The 22,498-nt window shown below is 33.8% G+C and overlaps 5 protein-coding genes across 5 annotated transcripts in view; 2 read left to right on the plus strand and 3 right to left on the minus strand.

Moving 5' to 3' along the window:
* The window catches only part of LOC102593315 (calcineurin B-like protein 1), a 5,960-nt gene extending 1,265 nt beyond the window's left edge, over window positions 1-4,695 (plus strand). Inside the window, exons 2-9 of the mRNA XM_006362419.2 lie at window positions 839-987; window positions 1,383-1,465; window positions 2,508-2,567; window positions 2,856-2,964; window positions 3,121-3,173; window positions 3,489-3,569; window positions 4,008-4,120; window positions 4,443-4,695. Of these exons, the coding sequence (XP_006362481.1) occupies window positions 903-987; window positions 1,383-1,465; window positions 2,508-2,567; window positions 2,856-2,964; window positions 3,121-3,173; window positions 3,489-3,569; window positions 4,008-4,120; window positions 4,443-4,506 (648 nt within the window). The 5' untranslated portion in view covers window positions 839-902 and the 3' untranslated portion in view covers window positions 4,507-4,695. The remainder of the gene's footprint in view (window positions 1-838; window positions 988-1,382; window positions 1,466-2,507; window positions 2,568-2,855; window positions 2,965-3,120; window positions 3,174-3,488; window positions 3,570-4,007; window positions 4,121-4,442) is intronic.
* A 1,397-nt stretch (window positions 4,696-6,092) lies between these two features.
* On the plus strand, window positions 6,093-7,751 carry LOC102593639 (peroxidase 41-like). Its single transcript, XM_006362420.2, has one exon. It carries the CDS (start codon window positions 6,274-6,276, stop codon window positions 7,231-7,233), a length of 960 nt encoding a protein of 319 aa, XP_006362482.1. The 5' UTR covers window positions 6,093-6,273; the 3' UTR covers window positions 7,234-7,751.
* Window positions 7,752-7,757: 6 nt separating this feature from the next.
* On the minus strand, window positions 7,758-10,472 carry LOC102593964 (60S ribosomal protein L37a). The gene is made up of 5 exons (XM_006362421.2): window positions 10,366-10,472; window positions 9,015-9,054; window positions 8,318-8,406; window positions 8,099-8,181; window positions 7,758-8,013 (listed from the first exon to the last, which is right to left on the minus strand). The coding sequence occupies exons 1-5, from the start codon at window positions 10,366-10,368 to the stop codon at window positions 7,950-7,952; spliced, it is 279 nt and encodes a 92-aa protein (XP_006362483.1). The 5' UTR covers window positions 10,369-10,472; the 3' UTR covers window positions 7,758-7,949.
* Window positions 10,473-11,595: 1,123 nt separating this feature from the next.
* Window positions 11,596-15,271, minus strand: LOC102594291 (beta-amylase 3, chloroplastic-like). Its single transcript, XM_006362422.2, has 4 exons — window positions 14,577-15,271; window positions 13,576-13,786; window positions 13,154-13,264; window positions 11,596-12,698 (listed from the first exon to the last, which is right to left on the minus strand). The coding sequence occupies exons 1-4, from the start codon at window positions 15,089-15,091 to the stop codon at window positions 11,910-11,912; spliced, it is 1,626 nt and encodes a 541-aa protein (XP_006362484.1). The 5' UTR covers window positions 15,092-15,271; the 3' UTR covers window positions 11,596-11,909.
* Window positions 15,272-19,444: 4,173 nt separating this feature from the next.
* Window positions 19,445-21,688, minus strand: LOC102594630 (BOI-related E3 ubiquitin-protein ligase 1-like). Its single transcript, XM_006362423.2, has 3 exons — window positions 20,901-21,688; window positions 20,266-20,609; window positions 19,445-20,154 (listed from the first exon to the last, which is right to left on the minus strand). The coding sequence occupies exons 1-3, from the start codon at window positions 21,091-21,093 to the stop codon at window positions 19,642-19,644; spliced, it is 1,050 nt and encodes a 349-aa protein (XP_006362485.1). The 5' UTR covers window positions 21,094-21,688; the 3' UTR covers window positions 19,445-19,641.
* Window positions 21,689-22,498: the final 810 nt, after the last annotated feature.

Consider the following 22,498-nt stretch of genomic DNA (forward strand, 5'->3'; position numbering starts at 1 on the left):
GGAGGGGTTAAAGGGTGGGTGGGTGGGGATTAAGCTGGTGGACAATTCAAGAATCAATAATGTACTGTGCCTCAATTTGAAATTAGTTGAAGTCAGCTCTTTGAATCATTTATATTTATGTTCTTTACTACTGTATTTCCTTTATGTGCTTGAGCTGAGCGGCTATCGGAAACATCCTCTCTACCTTCGCAAGGGCGAAGGTAGGGGTAAGGATGCGTATACACCACCGTCCTAGAACTCACTTGTAGGATTACACACAATATGTTGTTGTACTCTATTGGATTCATTTGATTCTAATTGTCTAGAGGGTTAAATTAATTCTTAATGATTGTTAATCTACACTGATTCTTCTCGTTTACCCGGGCTTGATTGAGGCAGGTTTTGAGAAACTTACAGAAAGGAAGTTTAGGCTAGTAAACAACTAAGAAAATGAAAAAAAAAAAAACTAGGAGTATTGTCTGGTCTTGACTTTTTAATGCCAAAATCCTTTGCATGAATACACTGTCATTTTGATCAAAGAAGTAACTTGCTAAGCTTCCTTCATCTTTTTTTTCCCTATAGTATGAATCCTTTCCTGTTTTGTGGTTGGAATGTAGTTTGGTGAAAGCCTGACCGATGAGTTCCTATAGTATCATTAGAGTTACTGCAATTTAGCAAGAAACTTACATGGAGGATGTATGTTCATGTTACCTATCTTTCGTTATGGGAAAATGTAATCCATAGTGGTTTTATGTTTTGTCCTTGACAGTTGATATAGTTATTATACTGTATATTGGTATGTGTATGTGAATTTCGATTTTGTATTGCAAGTTAAAATGGTTTTGATGATATATTGTAGTGAAGCTGGTTGCTAGACACCATTCTAGTTGTGTGCTTCCTCCTCGGTCGCCGTTCTTAAGAAGATGGGCTGTTTTAGCTCTAAGGTGGCAAGAGGACATCAGTTTCCTGGTTATGAAGATCCTATATTCCTGGCATCCCGAACAGCATGTGAGTTACTGGTAACTGATCTTGGTCGGTTGAGGTTTTTTAATGTGTACACGTTGATTTAGTCAAGTAGAACTTGCCGTGTGAATTTGGATGTTTTGAGATGAAAGAAATAAGTAACTTTGAGGGAAGTTAAAGTAATGATCTTCAACTTCCTTGCTATCTTTTAAGTTGCTAAATCCATTTACAGAGTTCAAGTCTTGTTTTTATCTTTCAGTTTACTCTTACAATATGTCCGTTCTTCTATTGCTGGTTTTGTGTGCCTAATTTGGTTATGCTGTATGTTCTTGCTTTACAATTTTACTCTTTACTTATTCCCCCGAACCTCCCAATTGATATTTTTATGTAGTAGAGAACCTTCCTCCTCTAGTCTTATTTGTTTGCCTTCTTTTATGCAGTTACTGTAAGTGAAGTACAGGCCTTATTTGAGATGTTCAAGACTATTAGCAGTACAGTGATTGATGATGGGCTGATAAGCAAGGTAATTTTTATTTAACTAGTGAAATTTGTTTCAATGGGGCTTGTGATTTCCTGTTGCATGATGACAGATGAATGGTTTAAAGTAGACTATGTTTTCTCAATCTCTTGACATCAGCCAGTCAATAATAACGTTTTCCTCTTTTCCTGTCGAAAAAAGAAATCTTTCTCTCTTTTTTTTTTGATCGGTCAAAAGGAAATCTTCCTCTCCTTTTTTTCAAATCGGTGGAAAAGAAAATCTTCCTCTTTTTTTTATTTTGATCGGTGGAAAAGGAAATCTTCCTCTTTTTTATTTGTTGATCGGTGGAAAAGGAAATCTTCCTCTCTTTTTTTTTTGATCGGTGGAAAAGGGAGTCTTCCTAATTAATCATGGATAATGGAATTTATTATAATGTTCCTATTTTTTTTTTTATTGGTGGAAACGGAGATCTTCCTAATTAATCTTGGATAGGTTGTAGAGCGTTGTCTCGCTTATCCTTCCATACTAGTAGTTGTAGCATTATTTATGTAGTTTCTTGTCGCTCGATTTCTGCAACTATTTGTTGTTTCTTGCATTTTGATTATACTATTATTTTGTGGTAAACTGGTGATTACTGTTCAAAATGATTTGTCATGTTTTCTGTAGTATTTTACCATGACTTCTTCATTTCCGTTATTTCTTTTGCCATGCTGCTTCAAATTGTTTCTCTTTGAGTCAAGAGTTTATCGGAAACAACCTCTCAATATCCAAGGTTGGGGTAAGGTTGCGTACACTCTACCCTCCCCAGACCTCATTTTGTAGGATTATATTGGGTATGTTGTTGTAGTGGAATTTGTTATGAAGGGGATTTGAAACATCCAAAACAGCCTTGATTGTCTATTTGTGATTGTTTCTCTATCATGAGATGGAAAAGTTGTTCTTGTGAGATATTAAGTGGAGTTTATTTGTCACACAGCGCACCTTATGTTTTTTTTTAGTGTTTAACATATTTGATTGAACCGCATTACAGTCGATAATATGCCTATTTTTTGCTGATCAATGAACAATATGCTTTATTGATGTGCAGGAAGAGTTTCAGTTGGCTTTATTCGAGAATAGAAAGAAAGAAGACCTCCTAGCGAATCGGGTATGGTATTTCATTGGTATTGATTCGATATTTTGATATAATACTGTGCTTAGAATGAATACTTAATAAGTATTGCTCGAGTAAACATATCGTAGAGGTTCTTATGTAATATTTTGTTGAAGTCTTAAAAGACACCTATTAGTAGTTCGCCTAAATATGGATATTTAACTTATGGAGTGCACCGAGTTGGCAAGCATGCTAATTTGTCTTTCTAGGTGAAAAACTACTAATTTTATTGCCTTGATACGTGCGGGATATTAATTTCCCCTAGGAAATTTTTACTTGCAGATTTTTGATCTCTTTGATCTGAAGCAAAGAGGAGTCGTTGATTTTGAGGATTTCGTTATGGCAATGAATGTTTTTCACCCAAATGCCTCCCAGGAAGATAAGCTCACTTGTAAGTAAAAGAAAAGATATATATATATCGGTATTCTCTTACTTCATCATCAAAACAAAAAAAATAAGAAATATGTATCTTGGTATTTTGTAATTTCTTTAGTTTAATGCATTGCATGCAGACAGACGCATGAAACTCCATTTTGTGCTATTGCAGTTTCATTTAAGCTGTATGATCTGGATGGCTCAGGGTATATTGAACGACAAGAGGTGCGTTACTTTTATGTATACTTTGTTTCTTTTTCATGTTATGTTGAGAGTGGCCTATGTGCTTCTTGTTATGTTTGTTTTCATGTAACTGGCATCTGGTGTGGTTCCTTGATACTTCTCCTGCTTGTGTTATTGTTCTTGTGATCACTTGATCAGCGGAAACTTGGTTTTGAATTCTTTTCAGACATTTACAACCATTCAGTTTTGACTCTCGTAATGTTTGACCATTCGGAGCTGCTTACATTATCTTAATTTACGGGATATTAGTGAGTCATTCGAGACATTTGCAGAGGCTTATATTTGTGGTTTTGGCAGGTTAAACAAATGTTGATTGCACTTTTACGCGAGTCTGAGATGAAGTTGGCTGACGAAACCATTGAGATAATACTTGATAAGGTAATCTTACCCCATCCAATTTTTCATGGTCCGACAATATTGTACTAGTGATTTCTTTTTGACAAGAGGCTCAAGATTATTGAAAGACTAATAACTCACCCGCACCCGGTGTTTACACTAATAAAAGCAAGACAATATGTCTTTCATACACACATTTGGTTAAGTGATACGTATTCTCACTTTAACCTCTGAGGTTAAATTGTTTGGTTTGATGTGGACATCGGGTGTTGGTACGTTTTTACCATTGGAGACCGATGCATATTGAGTTTGCTTTCAATATATAACTGAGAAATTGCATCATCACTCTTTTAAGTTATTGACAACTTTGCATTAACACAACCTTTTGCTTCCCTTTTTTTAATTATTTCTGGTCATTTCCTGTCCTAACTATAGTCTCAACGAACTTCGAATAATTAGGGATTCTATTTCTATATGTAGACGTTTTCGGAGGCAGACTCGAATCAGGACGGAAAGATTGACAAATCGGAATGGCGAAGTTTTGTGGATCGAAATCCTTCATTACTAAAGATTATGACACTTCCATATCTAAGGTATAATATTTACCATTTGATCAGCGATACTCATTTAAACGATGAGTCAATCAGGTCACATTTATCTGTTGTAGCTTATGTTACTCGGATTCTTCAAAAATGCTGCGAGCATGTGTCAGATCCTCTAGAAGTAATGCATTTTTTGAGAATTTCCCACAAGTGCCAAACCATTTTTGGAAAGTTCGAGAAACATAGGCTGTAGTATCTTTTAGGTGACCTGATTGTGTGAAAGTTTCTTTACGGTCAGTGTATACGAGTTATACTCGTTAAAAGATTATACGGAAGTGTATCGGCTAACGAGATTTACGTATATAATTTGCAGGGATGTTACAACTACTTTTCCAAGTTTTGTATTTCATTCAGAAGTTGATGAAGGAGCTACTTGAGGAGTAGGGGAAAAGAAGGGTGTAGTTCAGATTTTAATTAGTTCTTCTCCTCCACATATTTCATTTGTTTATTTTCCCAACTATATTTTAAATGTATCTAATTTTATATTTTATCAGGGAAAAATGCAAACAATATATATATATCTTAATTGGGTGAGGAGGTTTTGTTTAGCCCTCCCTTTTTGTAAATTGGTCAAATAATATATTTTTCTTAGATTCACTTGATTTACAGTTGTTTTGTTCTTTATAAAAAGATAAATTTACCCTTTGTAGAGAGTTTATGTTTTTTCATAAAAGATTTTCTACTTTTTTGTATATGCGTTGTACTCGGAGTTTTTATACCCTCCTTTTTCGATATGTGTGTGGTCACATTGTGAAGTTTGACTAATTTGAATTTGCTTGAAAAGTCTAAATTGAAAAGTCTTACTTTAGAGATAAATCACTATAGAACTGGAACTCGAGACGTTGGTTAAGGATGAGGTTCGATCAATACAACTTTGCGTTAGTAAGTTCTACATTAAGATAAAGTGCATTTTATCAAAGATGATCCATTCTATATCCAAAATCAAACATGAGACTCAGTGTTGTACTCTACTGTTGCAGTAGTCATCAGGTTCACCAATAATATAAAAAAATCTCATGTTTACATTACTATTTTTGATGATTTGAGTATCATGGACCATAGAGAGCTAGATCGTTTTGCCATATGAACTTAGAATTTGTACATGAATATATTTTAATATAATAAATAATGTGAAATTCGTGAATTAAATATACATGATTTAGCTATAAAGTAAAGTGGCAGAGTCAGAGTTTGATATTTATGATTATGCATTGTGAAATTGTTACTAAATGCTCTTTTTTGTAAAAAAAAAAATAATTAAAAAAATTGGGGAAGGACAGAGATATGATCCTTCAACCACAAGGTGAAGGACAGAGGGTCTCAACCAACTGAGCTACCCTCTCACCCCCAACCCCTCTCCCATCCCATTCATTGTTTGTTTTAGTTATCGAGTTGGTGATACATATTTAATAAGAATTTAAAAGTTTGTTTTAGTTAGGCATAATACATAAACATGACCATTAACTTGACGTCAGCTGGCAACTATGACCCTCAACTTTGTGTGTGCACAAGTAGACATTTAAACTTGTATAAAATTGAACAACTAGACACATTCGTCCTACATGACAATTTTGTGTTCTACGTGGCGTCCTACATGTATTATCGAGTTGGCAATACATATTTAATAAGAATTTAAAGACAAAAACATTGTTTAAGTAAAATCTATTAGATCCACCTGAATATATGTGTTGTGCAAAGATTTTATAGCTTCACTTGTGATGGCAAGTTCATCAACAATTTTTATCAGGTTATCAATTAATACTTATCATAGAGATTTTCTTGTGGTCACCTGATTAACAATTAATACTTATCATAGAGATTTACCTATAATTACTTTGTTACAAATGAAATATATTTAAATGGTTGATCAACCGCATGTCATGGTCAATTGAAATTCTTCAATCACATAAAAAAAAATTAGATGAATAAATTAAATAAAAATATAACCATTGTTTCCCTAAAACATCTCTTAACCATAACATTAATTATCATCCAAATCTTCTTTCTCTACATTTGTTTTCTTTCTTTCATTATCAAATATGTTTAGTTTTTTGTAATCCCCTTTGGAATTTGACTCCATAATCATCTTTCTATTTTGTGAGAAGAAACAGATCAATTGATCTGTTTTCTTCTCTTTTTTAACAATGACTTGGCCATTGCTTTTTCTCTTGTTTTCATCTTTTGCTTTTTCTCATGCACAACTTACATTGGACTACTATGCTAAAACATGTCCACAATTTGATTCCATTGTGAGGGACATCTCTCAACAAAAACAAACGGAATTCCCCGCCACGGCGGCCGCGACCCTCCGCGTCTTTTTCCACGACTGTGCTGTAGATGGTTGTGATGCCTCCATCCTTATCAAACCAACCGCCTTCAACAAATCCGAGCTCGACTACGACATCAACCATTCCCTCGCGGGTGACGCGTTTGACCTAATCACCCGCATCAAGACCGCGGTCGAGCTCGCTTGCCCGGGCGTTGTGTCGTGCGCGGACATCTTAGCGACCGCCACCCGAAACCTCATCGTCATAACCGGTGGTCCCCACTACAAAGTCCAGTTGGGCCGGAAGGACAGTCTAGTTTCCAACGTATCAAACGTGGAAGCACACCTGACGCGTGCTAACGCGACGGTTGACCTAATGATCAATAAATTCCAATCCATGGGGTTTGATGTCAAGGACATGGTTGTGTTGATTGGTGGTGGACATACAATTGGATTTGTTCATTGTAAGGAGTTTGCTCATAGGATATTCCCAACTCCTGACCCTACAATGAACCCAATATTAGTTGAAAGATTGAGAAAAATGTGTGCAAATTATACAAGTAACAATGACATGTCAGCCTTCCTAGATGTTATAAGTCCTGGTAATTTTGACAATGTGTTGTTCAAGAATTTAATGAAGGGCATAGGGGTACTAGGTTCAGACCAATTATTACATAGTGACCCTAGGACAAAGCCATTTGTTGAATTATATGCCAATAATGCTATTGCATTTGCTAATGATTTTGCTCAAGCAATGGAGAAAGTGAGTGTATATCAAGTCAAGATTGGTCAACAAGGAGAGGTGAGGAAGAGATGTGATTCTATTAATCACATTTGAAAGAATTTGACATAAATTTTTATTTTATTTTATGGGATTTTTGAATGATCCAACAAGTACCCTCTCCATGATGATGATGATCTGTAGAATTTGTGTTTATATAATATGATGATAAATGATAATATTGGACAAGAATTTTATCAGTAATTTGTGATTATTTGATCAATTATTTTTGTTAGGTTGAAATTTTGTTCCATCATATTGTCCCAGGCTGTAACACCATCATCACGTATGTTGTTCATTAATTGAAGTCATGTTGTTTAAATTTCCAAGTAATTAGAGTGGGTTTTATAAATGTGATGTTCTATTCAAACTGACACATTTTATCCCAACTATTCACTATTCAAAGAACAACTTCAGTTTCAACCAACATATCATCTCAATTGTGTCAGTTAAACACTCCAACTTACAAAATGAAAAGCTAAAACAGTTCGAAAATTGGGGTTGTATGTAGCTTTCATTTTCGTAGCAAGAGTATCAAAGAAGTGAATAATATATTGAAGCTAATCTGCGAACTCAAAAAATCATTGCAAGAAGAGATGGAAATGATATTAACTTTCTCAGAAAAGATCAATTTCCCCAACAGTATCTAAATGACTAAATCGAGTGCGTTCACAAACATCAAAATGGTCTTATAATTGAAAAACATATCTGATCTCAAAATTCCATAGACTCGGTCATAAGCAGATAAACAAAAAGGCTGATTGATGATTGCTCTAACTCTCAGTTTGCTCCCTCAGTCTTCGGATTGTGCTCCTAACTGTCACAGCACTTGCAGTGCTATTGAAGAAAAAGATGAATCAGTTACTCGCGCGAAAAAAAGTAGGAAAAATTGAAGACAAATATTAAGGGAATAACTTATTACTTCAATGTATAAGCACCGCCTGCTTTGACTTTGCCGCAATCTTTACAGCCCCAAATACCCACGGCTTTCCTCTTCACCGCGTACTGCTCATAATGACAAGTATATCTTCAGATCACACGAATAAGGCAAACCAACTAGTACACAGAAAGGCATCCCACAGATGGTAAAATCCCATAGCATATAGTTCTGCTAATTTATCCAAAAGACCAAAAAAAATACCTTTCCACAAAACTCGCAGAAGTACTTGCTATGCTGGCTAACCTCCATTTTCTTAATCTGCTTTCGCAGACTGGCACCATACCGGGTACCTAAACAAATATGAGATATTTAGAGTCGTAACTTTGCTGGACAAAAAACAGAACACATTCTATGCAACTGCAGAAAGAGGAAAAATCTACATACAAATAATCAAATGTTAAATGAAAAGTACATACGTAGGAGATCTAATCAAATAACCAGTGGAACACAATGGGAATAATTAGATGGATGCAATCATTTGATATTCTTAACAAACCAGAACAGTTCTGCAATTTCCTATGCGAGCTCTTCCTATTTGCTCAAAAAAATCATCAAAAAATTATCCCATTAAATTTTTCAGCAAGTATTTGTAGATTGAATAAACTAAAGTTATACAAAATTTTGAAGTAACATGTTCTAGTATAATCAAGAATACAAGGAATATTGGCACATCTTTGTTTAACTAAGGTGCAACTAAACTGTGGTTTCTTCAGATTCTGTATGGCTTGCCATTCTAGCTAAAGACCAAAGTCATTTGTGTGAAATACATATAGAAGCAAGTTAATCAACCATATTCATGCATATAAAACACAGCTCTATCTGTGTACTTGTGTGTACAAATATACCGCGTGGACAATGCAAAGGGAAACATAAAAAAATTTACGGAACCACTACTAACCATATTTCCCAACTATTCCAGCCTTCTTGGTCCTCTTAGTCTGCAGGAAAAAAAAAATAGTATGTTATTATATAACCCATCTTAAAAAAGCCGCAACTGAAAAAAAATGAATCGTATCATCCAAAGTCATCTACGACTAGGTCCACCACAATGGTGGAATAAACAAGCACACCTCTACAACAAAGATGTTGTCAATATCTTAATTGATCAGTAACTCTGAACATAATTTCTCATCTACGAACATTCAACTCTCAATCCAAATCCATCAAACCCCACAGCCTTTCCTCGTCATGAAAATATTACAACCAGACGAGCTGAACAAATTAACATTTTAGTTTTCTAAATACGTTTTAATTCTCATGAACAAAGCAATGTTACACTAAAGAGTGACATAGTGATCAATGAAGCATGGGATATCAGCTGTCACAACACCAATCCAGCAAAGCTTGAAAACCTTAGTGGATCACTAAATCTCTCAATCCAAATCCATCAACATCACTACCTTCCCTCATCATAAAAGTATTAAAATCAGATGAACCCACAAACAAATTAACATTTTTAGTTTTCTAAAGACACATTTTTTTTCCAAATAGTTCATGAACAGAGTGTTGCACTGAGGACAGCGCCATAATGATCAATGAAGCATGAAATATCAGCTGTCACAACTTCAATCCCACTAAGGTTACAAAAACATAGTGTACTGTCTCAATCCAAATCCATATAAAGCACTGCCTTTCCTCATCATGAAAACATTACAACCAAATTAGCCCAGAGAACACAACAACAAACCCAATGTAATCCCACATGTAGGGTCCAGAGAAGGTAGAGTGTACACAAAACTGAGGTTAGAGAGGTTGTTTTCGCCAGACACTCAGCTCAAAGAACAATAAGGAAAGGCAGTCACAACAAACAGAAACAACAACAAGATAACTAGAGAGCACAATCTAATGCACAAATTAACATTTTAGTTTTCTAAAGACACCTTTTTAAAACAAATTGTTCGACGAAAAGACCAATATACTACACCCAGAAGTATGGGATAGAAGCAAATAAAGCTGGAAATAGACCAAATCAACTGTCAAAACTCCATAACCCACTAGCTCAAAAACCTAATCCACCTCTACCATATCTTTTCACAGCTATATCTGAGACTAAAAAAACAGTTCCAATTCCAAGGGATCAGTATTATAGATCCGTTTGACACTTAACAATAACAAGTAATCAGTATCAAACCTGACGAAAACAGAACTATTTTCGCACAAAAAAAACAAAAATCAATCACCGAAAACACAAATTTTGAAGAAAAAACAAAAAGATTGAGCTGATGTATGTATGAAAATTGAGAAGTTACCATCTTTGCTGAATTTGTTCTCGATGAAGGAAGGGCGTTAGTTAGCAGAGGAAACCCTAAATTCCTTCGTTCAACTTATTTATACAATTTTGGAACGGGTTGGGTTGGGGTGCGGCCCAGTTGAATGTATTCAGTCTGACCCAAATTAACATCAGGCCCTGACCTCCTAGTTTTTTAAGGGCAAATTAATACAAAATCGAAATTCATATTACCAAAATATTCATGAACTAACACATGAAAAATTGAAAAAATTGCCTATTTTTTGTTAAATGGATCCTAAATATCCAAAAATGTTGTGGATCATCGTTTAATTCATGTTAAATGACTCCTAAATGCCCAAAAAATGTTGTGAATCATGGTGAGGTTGTACGTACTGATCTCTCAACTCATTACAGATGGTCCCGTAAAGTTTTTTTTAAAAATCGACCAGAATTCATATCAACAAAATATTAATGGGCTAACACACGAAAAACTGAGAAAATCTCCTAATTCATGTTAAACAGCTCCTAAATGCCTAAAAAAATTGTGGATCATGGTGAGTCTATACGTATATGTCATCGAACTTTTAGAAAAAAATCAATTTTGTCATCAGTTAAAATTTGGCTCATCTATGTTATTACCGTCTGAGAAAAGGTTCATTCATGTCATTATTTGTTAACCCTATTCTTGACTTGAACCTTGAGGGCAAGGTTCTTTTATAAAGAAGGGAGAATTGTTGTGAACGATATTGGGCCGAAGGGCATGTTTGGCGGTATCGATAGGAATGGGCTTGGACCAATATTCGCAAAGCAGCCCAATAGCGAATTAAGTGGCTTTGATTGGAATCCGAATTGATAAATAGTAACTTAAGAGAGCAAAATAGGTTAAGCATATTGAAATTATTGGGTTTGCAAATTGCAACATGTAGAAAAGCACTAAAATTAATCAACCAATGGTACGAGAGTACACCGGTGTACATATTGAGTCCGGTGCATCAAAGTTTTCATATGTGAAATTTGAAAAAGAGTCGGACCACAAGGGTGAAGGGTCTATCATGGTCTGTCTTATCCTGCATTTCTGCCAGAGCCGTAAAGACAACTCTGGCAGAAATGCAGGAAGAAATTGCGTATTATAGACTACATTAGAGGGACTCGTATAGTTTATTTTAATATCACAATAAAAGCAAGAAGAAATATGATTAACAAAACTATATATGTACATAATACTTAATAGTAGGAGCTTTTTCTCTACAATATTAAATGTGGAAAGGCAAAATTTATTATTATTTTGTACAAAGAAAAAGAATATACTCATTTGAGTCCTATAGTTGCAGAAATAACAAATATTTTTCAGACTTTTATGGACTAGGTACTATAATGTAGTTTTTAGCTTTTATTCTCCTCTTTATATGCTATACTATATAGGAGTGACTATATATTTTACATGTTACATTGATGAATACATTTTCTTTTATAATTGAAAAATCTATGAAGGTCCAGTTTAAACTCGTGACATATGTTGCACTCTTACCACTGAACCAAAGCCCCGAGGCCAAATGAACCTCTCTACACAACTGCAACCTCTGCATTTTTCTTAGCACGACTCTGTTTGACAAATCTAACATACAAGTCTGTCCTACTCGAATCGCATTCTGGAAGCCTCGTGTTACCTCCTTCGGACATGTTCTTCACAAACTCAACGAGATTTCTCCAATTCTCGGGCTCGAACAACCTTTTGTTCAATCTCAAATATGTAAATGCACTCAATCCATTTCCAGAGTCTGCTCTGCTTGTACTCAAAACTTGTGCATATCCTCCTCCATCATACCTCTCTAACGCGTTTTCTCCAGCTAGTTCTACTCCAACATTTCTAGTCGCGTTTTTCACTTGTCGAACCAAACCTTCTGGTGAGCAATTCGCGCTATGTGGCTGCTCTCCATCCCTCATTTCCATACAAGTAAAGTTAAAAACAACCCCACGTTTCACGAACATACGTGCTATTGGTAAATAACCATCTTTGTTCCTTGTGTTATAGTACCCTGCTGTTAACTCTGCTGCATGTGATCTTGTGTTATAATGCCAATGAATTCCAGCTACTTTGCCTGATAATTTACAACTTGTTCCTTTGAATATGCCTTCTGCTGATGCTAGGATATTGTCTCCATGTTCTAATAACTTTCTTGAATACCATTCTAGGAAAAATTGTCCATATTCACTATTCCATGTTCCATCCTTTTTGAAAAAACCAGTTTCCTCTGGAAACTGGTTGTACTGACCAGAATCGTGGGGCCCACCTCGGCCCCACGATTCGTTTCCCATTGCATCTGCTGATGCTGCTAGTGAAGCCTTCATGTACTGTTTATAATATCAACAAAGGAAAAAAGTTTAGTTTTTTATTTTTTTATGTTTTTTTTTTGTGGAAGTTTCTTGCTAGGGGTTCAACTGAATTCTCTTCGCCTACGATACAAATACAATAAAAACAACTTTTTATGTATATTTATATATATACATAGTTGAATCGATTGCCTTGACATAAGAGAAGATTTTAGTGTAGTGACAAAAAATGGCTTAGACACCATTTAGGCTATGTTGCTCAGACTCTCCAAAAATTTGTTGTCGCACCTATGTCAGATCTTCCAAAAATGCATAACTTTTGAAAAATCAGACATATGCCTATTGATATTTTTGAACTGTCGGGACAACATAGGGTTTAGATAGGTACGACATCCTTGCATTTTTTAAATTCTTTTCATTAGAATTTCTAGCTCCGCCACTATCTCAGAATGTAGAAGGGAAAAGTAAAGTTTTACCTTGTCATAGCATTGGAATTCACCAATACCAGGAAATCTCCAAGTACCATTGCTTTCTGGATAAGATGGATATCTTAGTTCACCACAAGGACCCATTCCCACTTGTATTTCCTGTGGAAAAATAAAAATAAATAAAATTCAAATTCAATTTTTTCTCTTTTATTTTAGCTAGGAAAATTGTGGTCCCTAATATTATGACACTTTTAATTTTTTTTAGTGGTCCACTATTTTGTATTTGGTTAAACAAACAAGTTTGGTTGATCACTTGAGATTGACATAAAGTATTTCATTGATTTTGATCTTTCACTTGATTTTCTATAATATACACGGACAATGTAAAGAATAGTTATATCAATGTAAATATTTTTCATATCGTCAGTGCATAAGACTAAAACTTTGTAAAGAAGAATTAAAAGACTTACCACTATAACATCTCCTAAGTAATTCTTGAATCTTTCTCTAAAGCTTCTCATATAATCAGTGTAGACTTGAATTGGTGTTCTTCCTCTAAGTACTGGTAATTGATCACAACCTAAAGAAATGTACTCAGGATTTCTCCTGCCTGATCTATCTGTATACACAAGATCTGGGTTTTTGCTAATTTCTTCAAGTACCCATGGAGGTAGAGGGATGCTGCAAAAATAAATTCACAATTTTAAGATTAATCAGTGGCGGAGCAACACATGATGCGGAAGGGTGGTCAGTTGAACATCCTTTGTCAATTTTTTTTACTAGTATATATAAAAGTATATTGTGTATTTACTTGTTTCAAGTTAATAGACTGAAGGGAGGTCAGTTGAACTTGTATATAGAAAAGTATATCGTGTATATTGGTCCAAAGTTACTTTTTACATATATATTTATTAAATCTCAAACACCTGTGACGAAATTTCTAACTTCAGTACTACACTTGATCATAAAAAAAACCTTGAACAACTATGGTACGTAGATTATATAAAAATGATACATTTTGAGATTTTGGAAGATGTGGCAATAGTAGGATAGGGTTTTGGCCATAGCCCATAGGTATAATTCTATCAACAATTTCAAAAAGAAAACTAATTGTTGAAAATAGAACAAAACAATAGATATAAAGAGAATGTAAGAACTAATGGTATGTATAGTATATATTAGTTTTCAAGAAACACAAACAAAAAATTGCTAAATATTTGAACTCTAGAAAATCAATAAACATTAGTGTTTTTTTAAAAATAATAATCAATTCCACTATTAATATTCAAGAAAGTATATGGTCATTAATGACTCATTCAGGTAATAGATAAAGGGGTATACAGTCAAATAGTACCTCTAATGATTAATTGATGCTATCAAATCGTTTTCTTAACAGGTGTATCAGAACATTAAACGATAGATATCAGAACATTAAACGATAGATAAAAATGACAGAAGAGGTTGATAATACCTGCAGGAATCTCCGACGTTACCACCACACTGATGAAAAGACATGACAACTTGAAGCTTCAATCCATTAGCTTGAACCATCTTGACAAGTTCATCATATCCTTCCCAGTTATACTTCAAAGGTCCATCTTTTTCAACCAAACCCCACCAACAATCCACCATTACCCCTTCAACTCCAGCACTTTTTAATGCCATCAAACTAGCATTCATAGCTCTTGGCTTGTTCATATTACCTCCAATTGATATAGTGTCAAGTGGTAACATCACAAAAACAGGCACTTTTGTACTACTATTGTTGCTATGAGTACCACTTGTGAGCATATGGAATTTCTCTTTCTCTTCCATATTGGGATTCAAAAATTGAACTTCTTGATTGGAACTTTTTGCTTTGAGATTGCATGATGGTGGATTGATTTTAGCAAAGCAAATCATGCTTGAGATATCATCATGTGTTCTATAATTTTTTCTTTCTTTTTTATTGATAAAAGAAGTTGAAGAACAAGGTGTTAAAGCCATTTTTTTGTGTGTGTTTTTGTTGAAAATTGTAAGTTTGAAAAATAGAAGAGGTAGGGATTGATGAAGCTTTTGGATGTATATTTATAAAGGGGATCAAATATATGATGTATGGATGAGGAAAGTTTTGAGAGTTTTATTTTTAAGAAATTAAATGGGAGAAAAGTGTAAAAGTTCAAGACAGGTCAGCATATATACCTTTTCCAGGTACGTCCCGTTCTCAACTTGACAAAATGACACATTAAACACAGTTATATTTTTAACTTTAGTTATGGTTTCTTTAACCAAGTCAAGAAATATATAATATGTTGTGGGAAAAGATTGACAATTAATATTTGAATTCCTTGGATTTTGGAGGTTGTATCCCCGATAGATATAGTGAGATCCATTCATCTTTAATTAAAGGCTAAATTTAAGTATTTTACCCTTAATAGGCCTATTTGCACAAATTCTACTTAACTTGCCATTCTAGTGTATATTGTGGAACACTAAAACCTATTTTCATGTTCCTTTTGGCTAACTATGAATAGTTTTATTTGCTTGTGTTGTCGGTCTCATCTCATGAATTAATTTTTAGAATTTAACGAATAGTTTTATGCAGCGGCATTTAAAATATTATTGTTTGCTATGCTATAGATATTTTTACGGAATATTTTTAATTGGATAGAAAAAAAGGGGAATAAGTGATTTTTTTTTTATTTCAACTATAATTTTCTAGCCATATTTGTGTGATAACCAATGGGTGGCTTGCTATTGCCACAATTGGGCATACCCCACAAGAAATTAGCACATTCTTCTTGTCATGTACTTGAATAAATTCTAGCTCTTCAAACACATTTTGTGGATGAAAATAAATCTTGAATTTCCCAATTTGTATAATTCATAATTTTAAAGATAAGTATGAAATATGAAAGGTTCTAAAAAGAAGTTAAGTTTGTGGGTATAATCAAAAGTGTTTGCTTTACTTTTCTTCAACAACTCTTTTTTCTCAAGAAATCATTATAAGTCACGCATAGCTACTCATATTGATCCAACTTTACACATTTGTTGTATGTGTTCTAGTCAAGCAATTGCTTTGCAAGTAATAACAAAATGTGTCATTCAATTGAATTAGCTGGTTGTAATGAAAAAAATTGATGTTCAAATTGATTTTATAAATAAATAATTAGTATTTGAATTGAAGTACTGAAACTGATAACCAAATATCTAACTGGAGATTAAGAATCGAAAATACTTGCTCACATCCAATTTAAGCATCAAACTGTGTTAATTTTTCATGTTTAAGTGATAATAATGTACATCATATGAAGGATTTTGTGTAAGCAATATTAATTTGACTTGTCAATAGCACAACGACTTATAACCTATTATATATAACAATATATTGGTGTAGAAAATCTCAAATTCAAGATCATTAACTACACAAATTTCTTGAGTTTAGCAAAAATATAGATTTGCACTTTTAGCTTTGCATACAACTTTTTGAAGGCTATGATGAAAAGGATGCTTTTGAAGCAATTAGATTTTTCTCACTAAAGTGCACCAGCAATTGATTGAAATGTTTGCAATAATTAAATGAATTTACTCTATCATTAAACTTTGAGTCAAAATTTAGAAAATTGATTGGCTGTGAGTGTTCACACGTGTTTGTTCCACTAACACGTGCAGTATTTTTGATATGACATAGAAAATAGGATTTTAGTTCCATATTTGTTGACATTATGATGCAAAGTTTATAAATTATAATGCTAAGATTTATAATCCTCAATTATGTAGTACTTTATGATTTGTCGTCGGTTCATTGCATTAAGAAAGGATATGTGTCACGAGTAATGTAAAATTTACCATCGTAAAGATGGTTGAGTTGGTAAATCACGTGGTATCTCATACAGAAGATCAGAGAACAATTTTCTTTATCAACGTCTTTCTAATCGTGTTTATCGCATTGAACTTATCTAATACACTTTACATTTTTTGTTTGATTTGCAAGCTAGTGCATGTGAGCGAGGCGAGTTTACCTAATGCACACTGCAATAATAGTGACTGCGGATTTTATTTGGGGGTTAGAAAAAGGTATAATATAATGTTGGTATAATATATCACAAATATAATAAATTACATTTGAAAATAAAATAACAAATAAATAAAAATACATATTCAGGTTGATGTGCGGATATCTCGCTCTCTTTAAGGAGATTCAAGCTCACTGTGATATAATTTACATCAATCCAACAATATATCTCTTGATTTGTTATTTGTAGGATACAATAGTCCAACGACGTCATACAACTCAAGCAACTTCAGATTAGTTTGAAAGTTCAAAACTCCACAAAAAACACCTTCTTCAACATATAGTTACTCTCTTTTGTATAGTGAATTAGTTAAAGACTTAAAATAATTCTCTTTATCATAATTCTCTTTATTCTTTATATGAAATATAAGAATAATTAGGTAGAATAACGAGCTAATTGAAGAGTTCGAATAAAGATGTCGCACAATGGCACTTCAATGTGCAATCGGATCTTCTCTTGCATGCGGATCTTAAAGTCGTGGATCTTTTGATGGTCGATAGCTGCTTTCTGCTCTCCTTATTAGTGCCAACTCCGCTAGGTATAGGGAGGGAGTCTTCTACAAGTCGCATTACTGGTCGATGACCTGATTTTGAATACCCACCAAATGTAAATGCCACAATTGTGCAGTAGCACACTTTGATAATTTTAGAATTATGCACTTTAATATCAAATATAATATTAAAATGTTCACATGTACTAACAATTTTTCATTCATGTTAATATTAAAATGGGAGAGTACTTCACAATTTAGTTAAAGGTAAATCGTAATTTTGGTCCTTATAATAAATGGCTTAATACATTTCATATTCAATTAGTTTTTTTTTTTAACCATCCCCTAGGAGCTCTCACCCCTTTTGCTTCCTTGGTAACTCGAACTCGCAACCTTCCAGTTGGAAGTGAGGGGTGCTTACCATCCGAGCAACGTGTTTTGATTCTTTTATGTAGAAAATATTTATAATTTAACTATTTTCATAACTATATTACTCCAAGATATGAAGTAATAATACAAGTCATAACAATGAGTAATTAAATGTTAGAACATTTAATAGTATTTGAAATTTGTGAACAAGGGATGAAAGATTATAAAAAAGAAGGATCAAAGGGTTTTATGATCGAGAAAAGAGAATTTTAATCGCGATTAAATTTCTCTTTTTAAAAAATATAATGATCTGAAGGACGTCAATTCTATGAGATTTCAGCGAATATTCACAATCAGCAACAACATACATGATATATCAAAATTTGATTATATCAAAATATTTTATTCATTAATTAGGAGGAGAATATATTTAATTTGAGATTTGGATAATGCATATATCAAAGGGACCCCAAATGTCATCAATTAAGAAAACAAAATACAGTCAGATTGTTTTGTATTTTATGTTGTTTTTCATCAAAAGAAGTGACAAGAAAAATCCACTTGGGATGAGGTTAAATATCAAGTGGAATCATCTAGCATCCTTTCAAAATGTTTTAGTGGTTGTGAATCATTGCTCCTTGAATTGTGTTGAGTTTTGCTATATTTTAAAATTAGGAGCGTAAAATGACTCATGATTTGAATTTTAACAGATTAAAATGAAATTAAGTTACTATTAAATAAGCATGTCAAAAGAAGTCATTTTTTCTTTTACTTTCCGTCATAAGATATATGGAGAAAAAAATAATAAAAAATCACTTTTAACCTTGTAATTAAGAAAATAGTCATTATCTAGAAAATCTATAAATCCAAAATAGCAATAACTATTTTCCGAAATATGATTGAAAAACGATCAATAAATACTATTCTTACCCGATATAATTTAAAGATCCAACATGAACTTTCTCTTGTCTTTGAGCCCTCAATTTGGTTTTCAATAAGAAAAAAAAACTAATTAAGAAGAGTAAAAATAAAGAAAAAGATTTCAAAGAAAGCAATACAACACTTTTTTTTAATCCATTTTTTCATTTTCTTATTTTCTTTTACTCTACAATCATGAGACAAATGGAAAAAATTCACAAATAGCCACTTTTACTGTCATATAGTTTCAAATTTTATAAGCGAAGCTTTAGAAAAATGTTCTTTTATCCACTATCATGAGATAAAGAGAGTAATTTCTCAAATAGCCATTTCAACTTTCGTAATTAAAAAATAGTCATTGTTCTTAGATGTTTTAAAATCCACAAGTGAAAACTTTATCACAATAACTATTTCGCAAAGACGTGATTAGAAAGTGGCTAATGAGTCGTCTTCATGGGTCTCAATAATCTCCTTTCCGATGTCCAAAACATGTCGGGCCTGATCAACTTGAGGAACTTATTATGGAGATAAGTATCAATTCACGAATCAAATATCTATTTTTACACGATTAAGTTCGAAGGTCCAACTTTGGTACTAGAATGAGGTTCTTTCATCTTACGGATGATGAGGATTTACTCGGTGATGAAGACGCTATGAGTCGAGATAAGGAGTTGGGCCTAAAATTGGGCTTTCTATTTGGGCCACTAACAAAGAAAAACCTCAACACTTGAGGTTCTAATGGATCTACACAATGGGCAAGATTGGGCCACAACATCACATTCTATACAAAGACACATATGCCTACAAGGCAAAAGCACAACTGAAGCGAACCGTTTTCTACAACCCTTGCAACTCGGCCGGCCGGTCGACTCAACAACCCGGTCCGGATCAACATAAACCGATTCAGCATCCTTCGCCTCTCCGCCACCGTCTCCCTCCGGCGGACTCATTCCACCGCCGTTCACCATCGCCTGCTGTAGCTGAGCTTGCAGCGTCGCTGCCGTAACTTCCTGTTCACAAGTCTTTACTTGCCACGCACGCGCCTCCGCGATCATCTGCGATGCACGCGCCTCCAGCTCTGTATTCCGCCTCGATGCTTTCTCCACCTCCGTTTCCCTCTCTTTCAGCCTCCTCGCCGTTGATTCCTCCACTGCTCCGATCAGCGCATGATAGAGATGCTTCCTTTTCTCCTCTAACGTACGCCTCAGTTGTTCTCCCTATTGGCATAATTTACGTACATTTTCATTTATTTACTTATCCGATGCTCGGCGAGCCTCGATGCAACAGTAAAATTGAAAAAAACAATCGAAAAAATTTCAAATCATTACCTGGAGTTGGAGGAAATGATCAATTTCATGCTGTTGTTGTTTGATATGAGAGGCCAGAAAATCGTCTGCTATTGTTGAAGATTGATGATGCAGAGATAGATGAGAAACAGAATGTTGTTGATGATGATGATGAAATTGATCTCCGAAAGCTAATTGAAGGCCAGTAGATACAATATTTGTGTGTTGCTGGTGCTGATGCTGCGATGAATTGTTGTTGTGAAGTTGAGTAAGATTGATAAGTTGATGTTGAGATTGGATCGACATTAATGGATTCCTCGTCTCTGTTGTTGTTGTTGTAGTAGCTAAGGTATGCTCTCTTCTTCTTTTTCGCGAATTCGCCTCAACTGCCATTGCAACAAACAAAGAAAAAAACAGAGATTCAATCTATCAATCAATCAATCAACTAGTCTCGAGTTCGAGCCTGATGATTAAAAAAAATCCTTTTTAACGAGTCATATCTGACGCGAATCCAGATTAATCCGACTACTGTATGTGATTCGAATTTTGTGTGCAATTCTATCTCCCACGAAAAAATCTAGAAAGTAATTAACCAAATTCAGATTAGTTGGCTAGTCGATATACCTAAATTGTGTGCTTAAAATGCAAAAAGAGAGTAATGTAATTTTTTTTTTTACCTGTTGGATTGAATAGCATTTGTGTAGGATCAAGAAATGATTCTTCACCAAAAACTCCACTTTGTTGTTGTTGTTGTTGTTGAGTTTGTACTAGTACTAATGATGAATAATTGTTACCAATTTGGCTCTTTCCTTCTTGTACACTTCTATTTAGAAAGAGAACATTTGATGGGTATTGAGCTTGAACTGCCATCTTTGAATGAATTAACAAAGGGAAAACGATATGATATACCCCTCAACTTTGTGATTTTGAACTGATATATCCCTCGTTAAAAAAATAGCTCAGATATACCCCTCAAACTCGCAAAGTTTATAAGAATTGCAATAGAGAAGTGTGATTGGTGAGCCTAATATACTCTTCAACCTCGCAAACTTTATAATTTAAAGTTCGATATATCACTTCTTGCAAAAGTAACTCACATATATGATATATCGTTAGAATTCAAAAAGTTTATAAGAATTGCAATAGAGAAGTGTGATTGGTGGAGGAAATGAGGATAGAAAGAGAAAGGAGAAAAGGTTAACAATAAAGGCTAAGACATAAACAACATGAAAGAGAAGAAGATGCCATAATAAACCATTTGTGGATTCTTCAATGACCCTTCAAAATTCAAAAATAATTTCGAATTGTGTGTTACTGAACTTCAGAAATTTCTCGATTATTTTTGAAAAAAATATATATAAGAAAGATTTAGTGACAAGAATGAATGAGAAGTAAGAAAATTTTGATTTTTGAGAGGGAGAGAGAGAGAGAGTTTAAAGTGGAAAAAAATGAATCTTTACTTTAAGGTCTATATAACACCTTTTTTTTTTTAATTTCAAAGGGAGAGAGATATGTGATTGAAGAGAATCAGTCCAAAGAGAGAAAGAGAGGGGTAGCCCCAAATTTTGGTTCTTTGGTTCGTTGAGTCAGATTCAGAATTTGAATTTAAATTTTCTTAGATTTGTTGCGTTCAAAATTGGCCTTTCCCAGGGGTATAGCTACAATTCTGCTTTGAATTTAAATTTTCTTAGATTTGTTGCATTCAGAATTGGCCTTTACAAGGGGATAGCTACAATTCTGCTAATAAGACGACAAAATTTAATAGTTTTGGCCTCTGATCATGTATTTGTATTAAAAATTTCTCCTAATATGTGTAAATAATTTAAAATTCAAAATTAATTATGTTTAGTGATATATGATAAGGATTAATTTTTATTTATTTTTACTAATTGAGGGTTAAATTTTTTAACTATTCTAAAAAATAGTAATTTAGAAACCAATCCTTTAAAAACCAAAACATACTCTTGGTCAAATCTCACCACATCCCCACACTATTTTATGGATGATGATGAAGGTTCACGTGGATCTAATGAATTACATTTTGAACCATTTTTTTTAATAAAAAATTGCACCATGGAATATTATCTTGGTTTAACCAATTATGTCATGGCCGTGGTGAATGGTTCGAAATTCAATCATTCTAAATCAGAAGTCTCGAGTTAGAGTTTTTGTGAATGAAAAAAATCATGTTTGAAAGCGTCGCTCCCCAAAAATAATCATGCTTTATACGATTCCAAATTTAATTGAATCTCAATACAAATACGAAAAAAATAAT

This window comes from Solanum tuberosum, unplaced genomic scaffold (assembly GCF_000226075.1).
Source record: "Solanum tuberosum cultivar DM 1-3 516 R44 unplaced genomic scaffold, SolTub_3.0 scf00402, whole genome shotgun sequence".
Taxonomy (NCBI): Eukaryota; Viridiplantae; Streptophyta; class Magnoliopsida; order Solanales; family Solanaceae; genus Solanum; species Solanum tuberosum.

Coding starts and splice junctions, on each gene's coding strand:
- LOC102593639 (XM_006362420.2), top strand. CDS start 6,274: ATGACTTGGCCATTGCTTTTTCTCTTGTTTTCATCTTTTGCTTTTTCT.
- LOC102593964 (XM_006362421.2), bottom strand. Junction 8,182..8,317: donor TCTGCGAGTTTTGTGGAAAG/GTATTTTTTTTG, acceptor CATTATGAGCAG/TACGCGGTGAAGAGGAAAGC. Junction 8,014..8,098: donor GGCGGTGCTTATACATTGAA/GTAATAAGTTAT, acceptor TTTCTTCAATAG/CACTGCAAGTGCTGTGACAG.
- LOC102594291 (XM_006362422.2), bottom strand. CDS start 15,091: ATGGCTTTAACACCTTGTTCTTCAACTTCTTTTATCAATAAAAAAGAA. Junction 13,787..14,576: donor AACGTCGGAGATTCCTGCAG/GTATTATCAACC, acceptor TTATTTTTGCAG/CATCCCTCTACCTCCATGGG. Junction 13,265..13,575: donor ACTTAGGAGATGTTATAGTG/GTAAGTCTTTTA, acceptor ATTTTTCCACAG/GAAATACAAGTGGGAATGGG.
- LOC102594630 (XM_006362423.2), bottom strand. CDS start 21,093: ATGGCAGTTCAAGCTCAATACCCATCAAATGTTCTCTTTCTAAATAGA. Junction 20,610..20,900: donor AATGCTATTCAATCCAACAG/GTAAAAAAAAAA, acceptor TTGCAATGGCAG/TTGAGGCGAATTCGCGAAAA. Junction 20,155..20,265: donor ATCATTTCCTCCAACTCCAG/GTAATGATTTGA, acceptor TTATGCCAATAG/GGAGAACAACTGAGGCGTAC.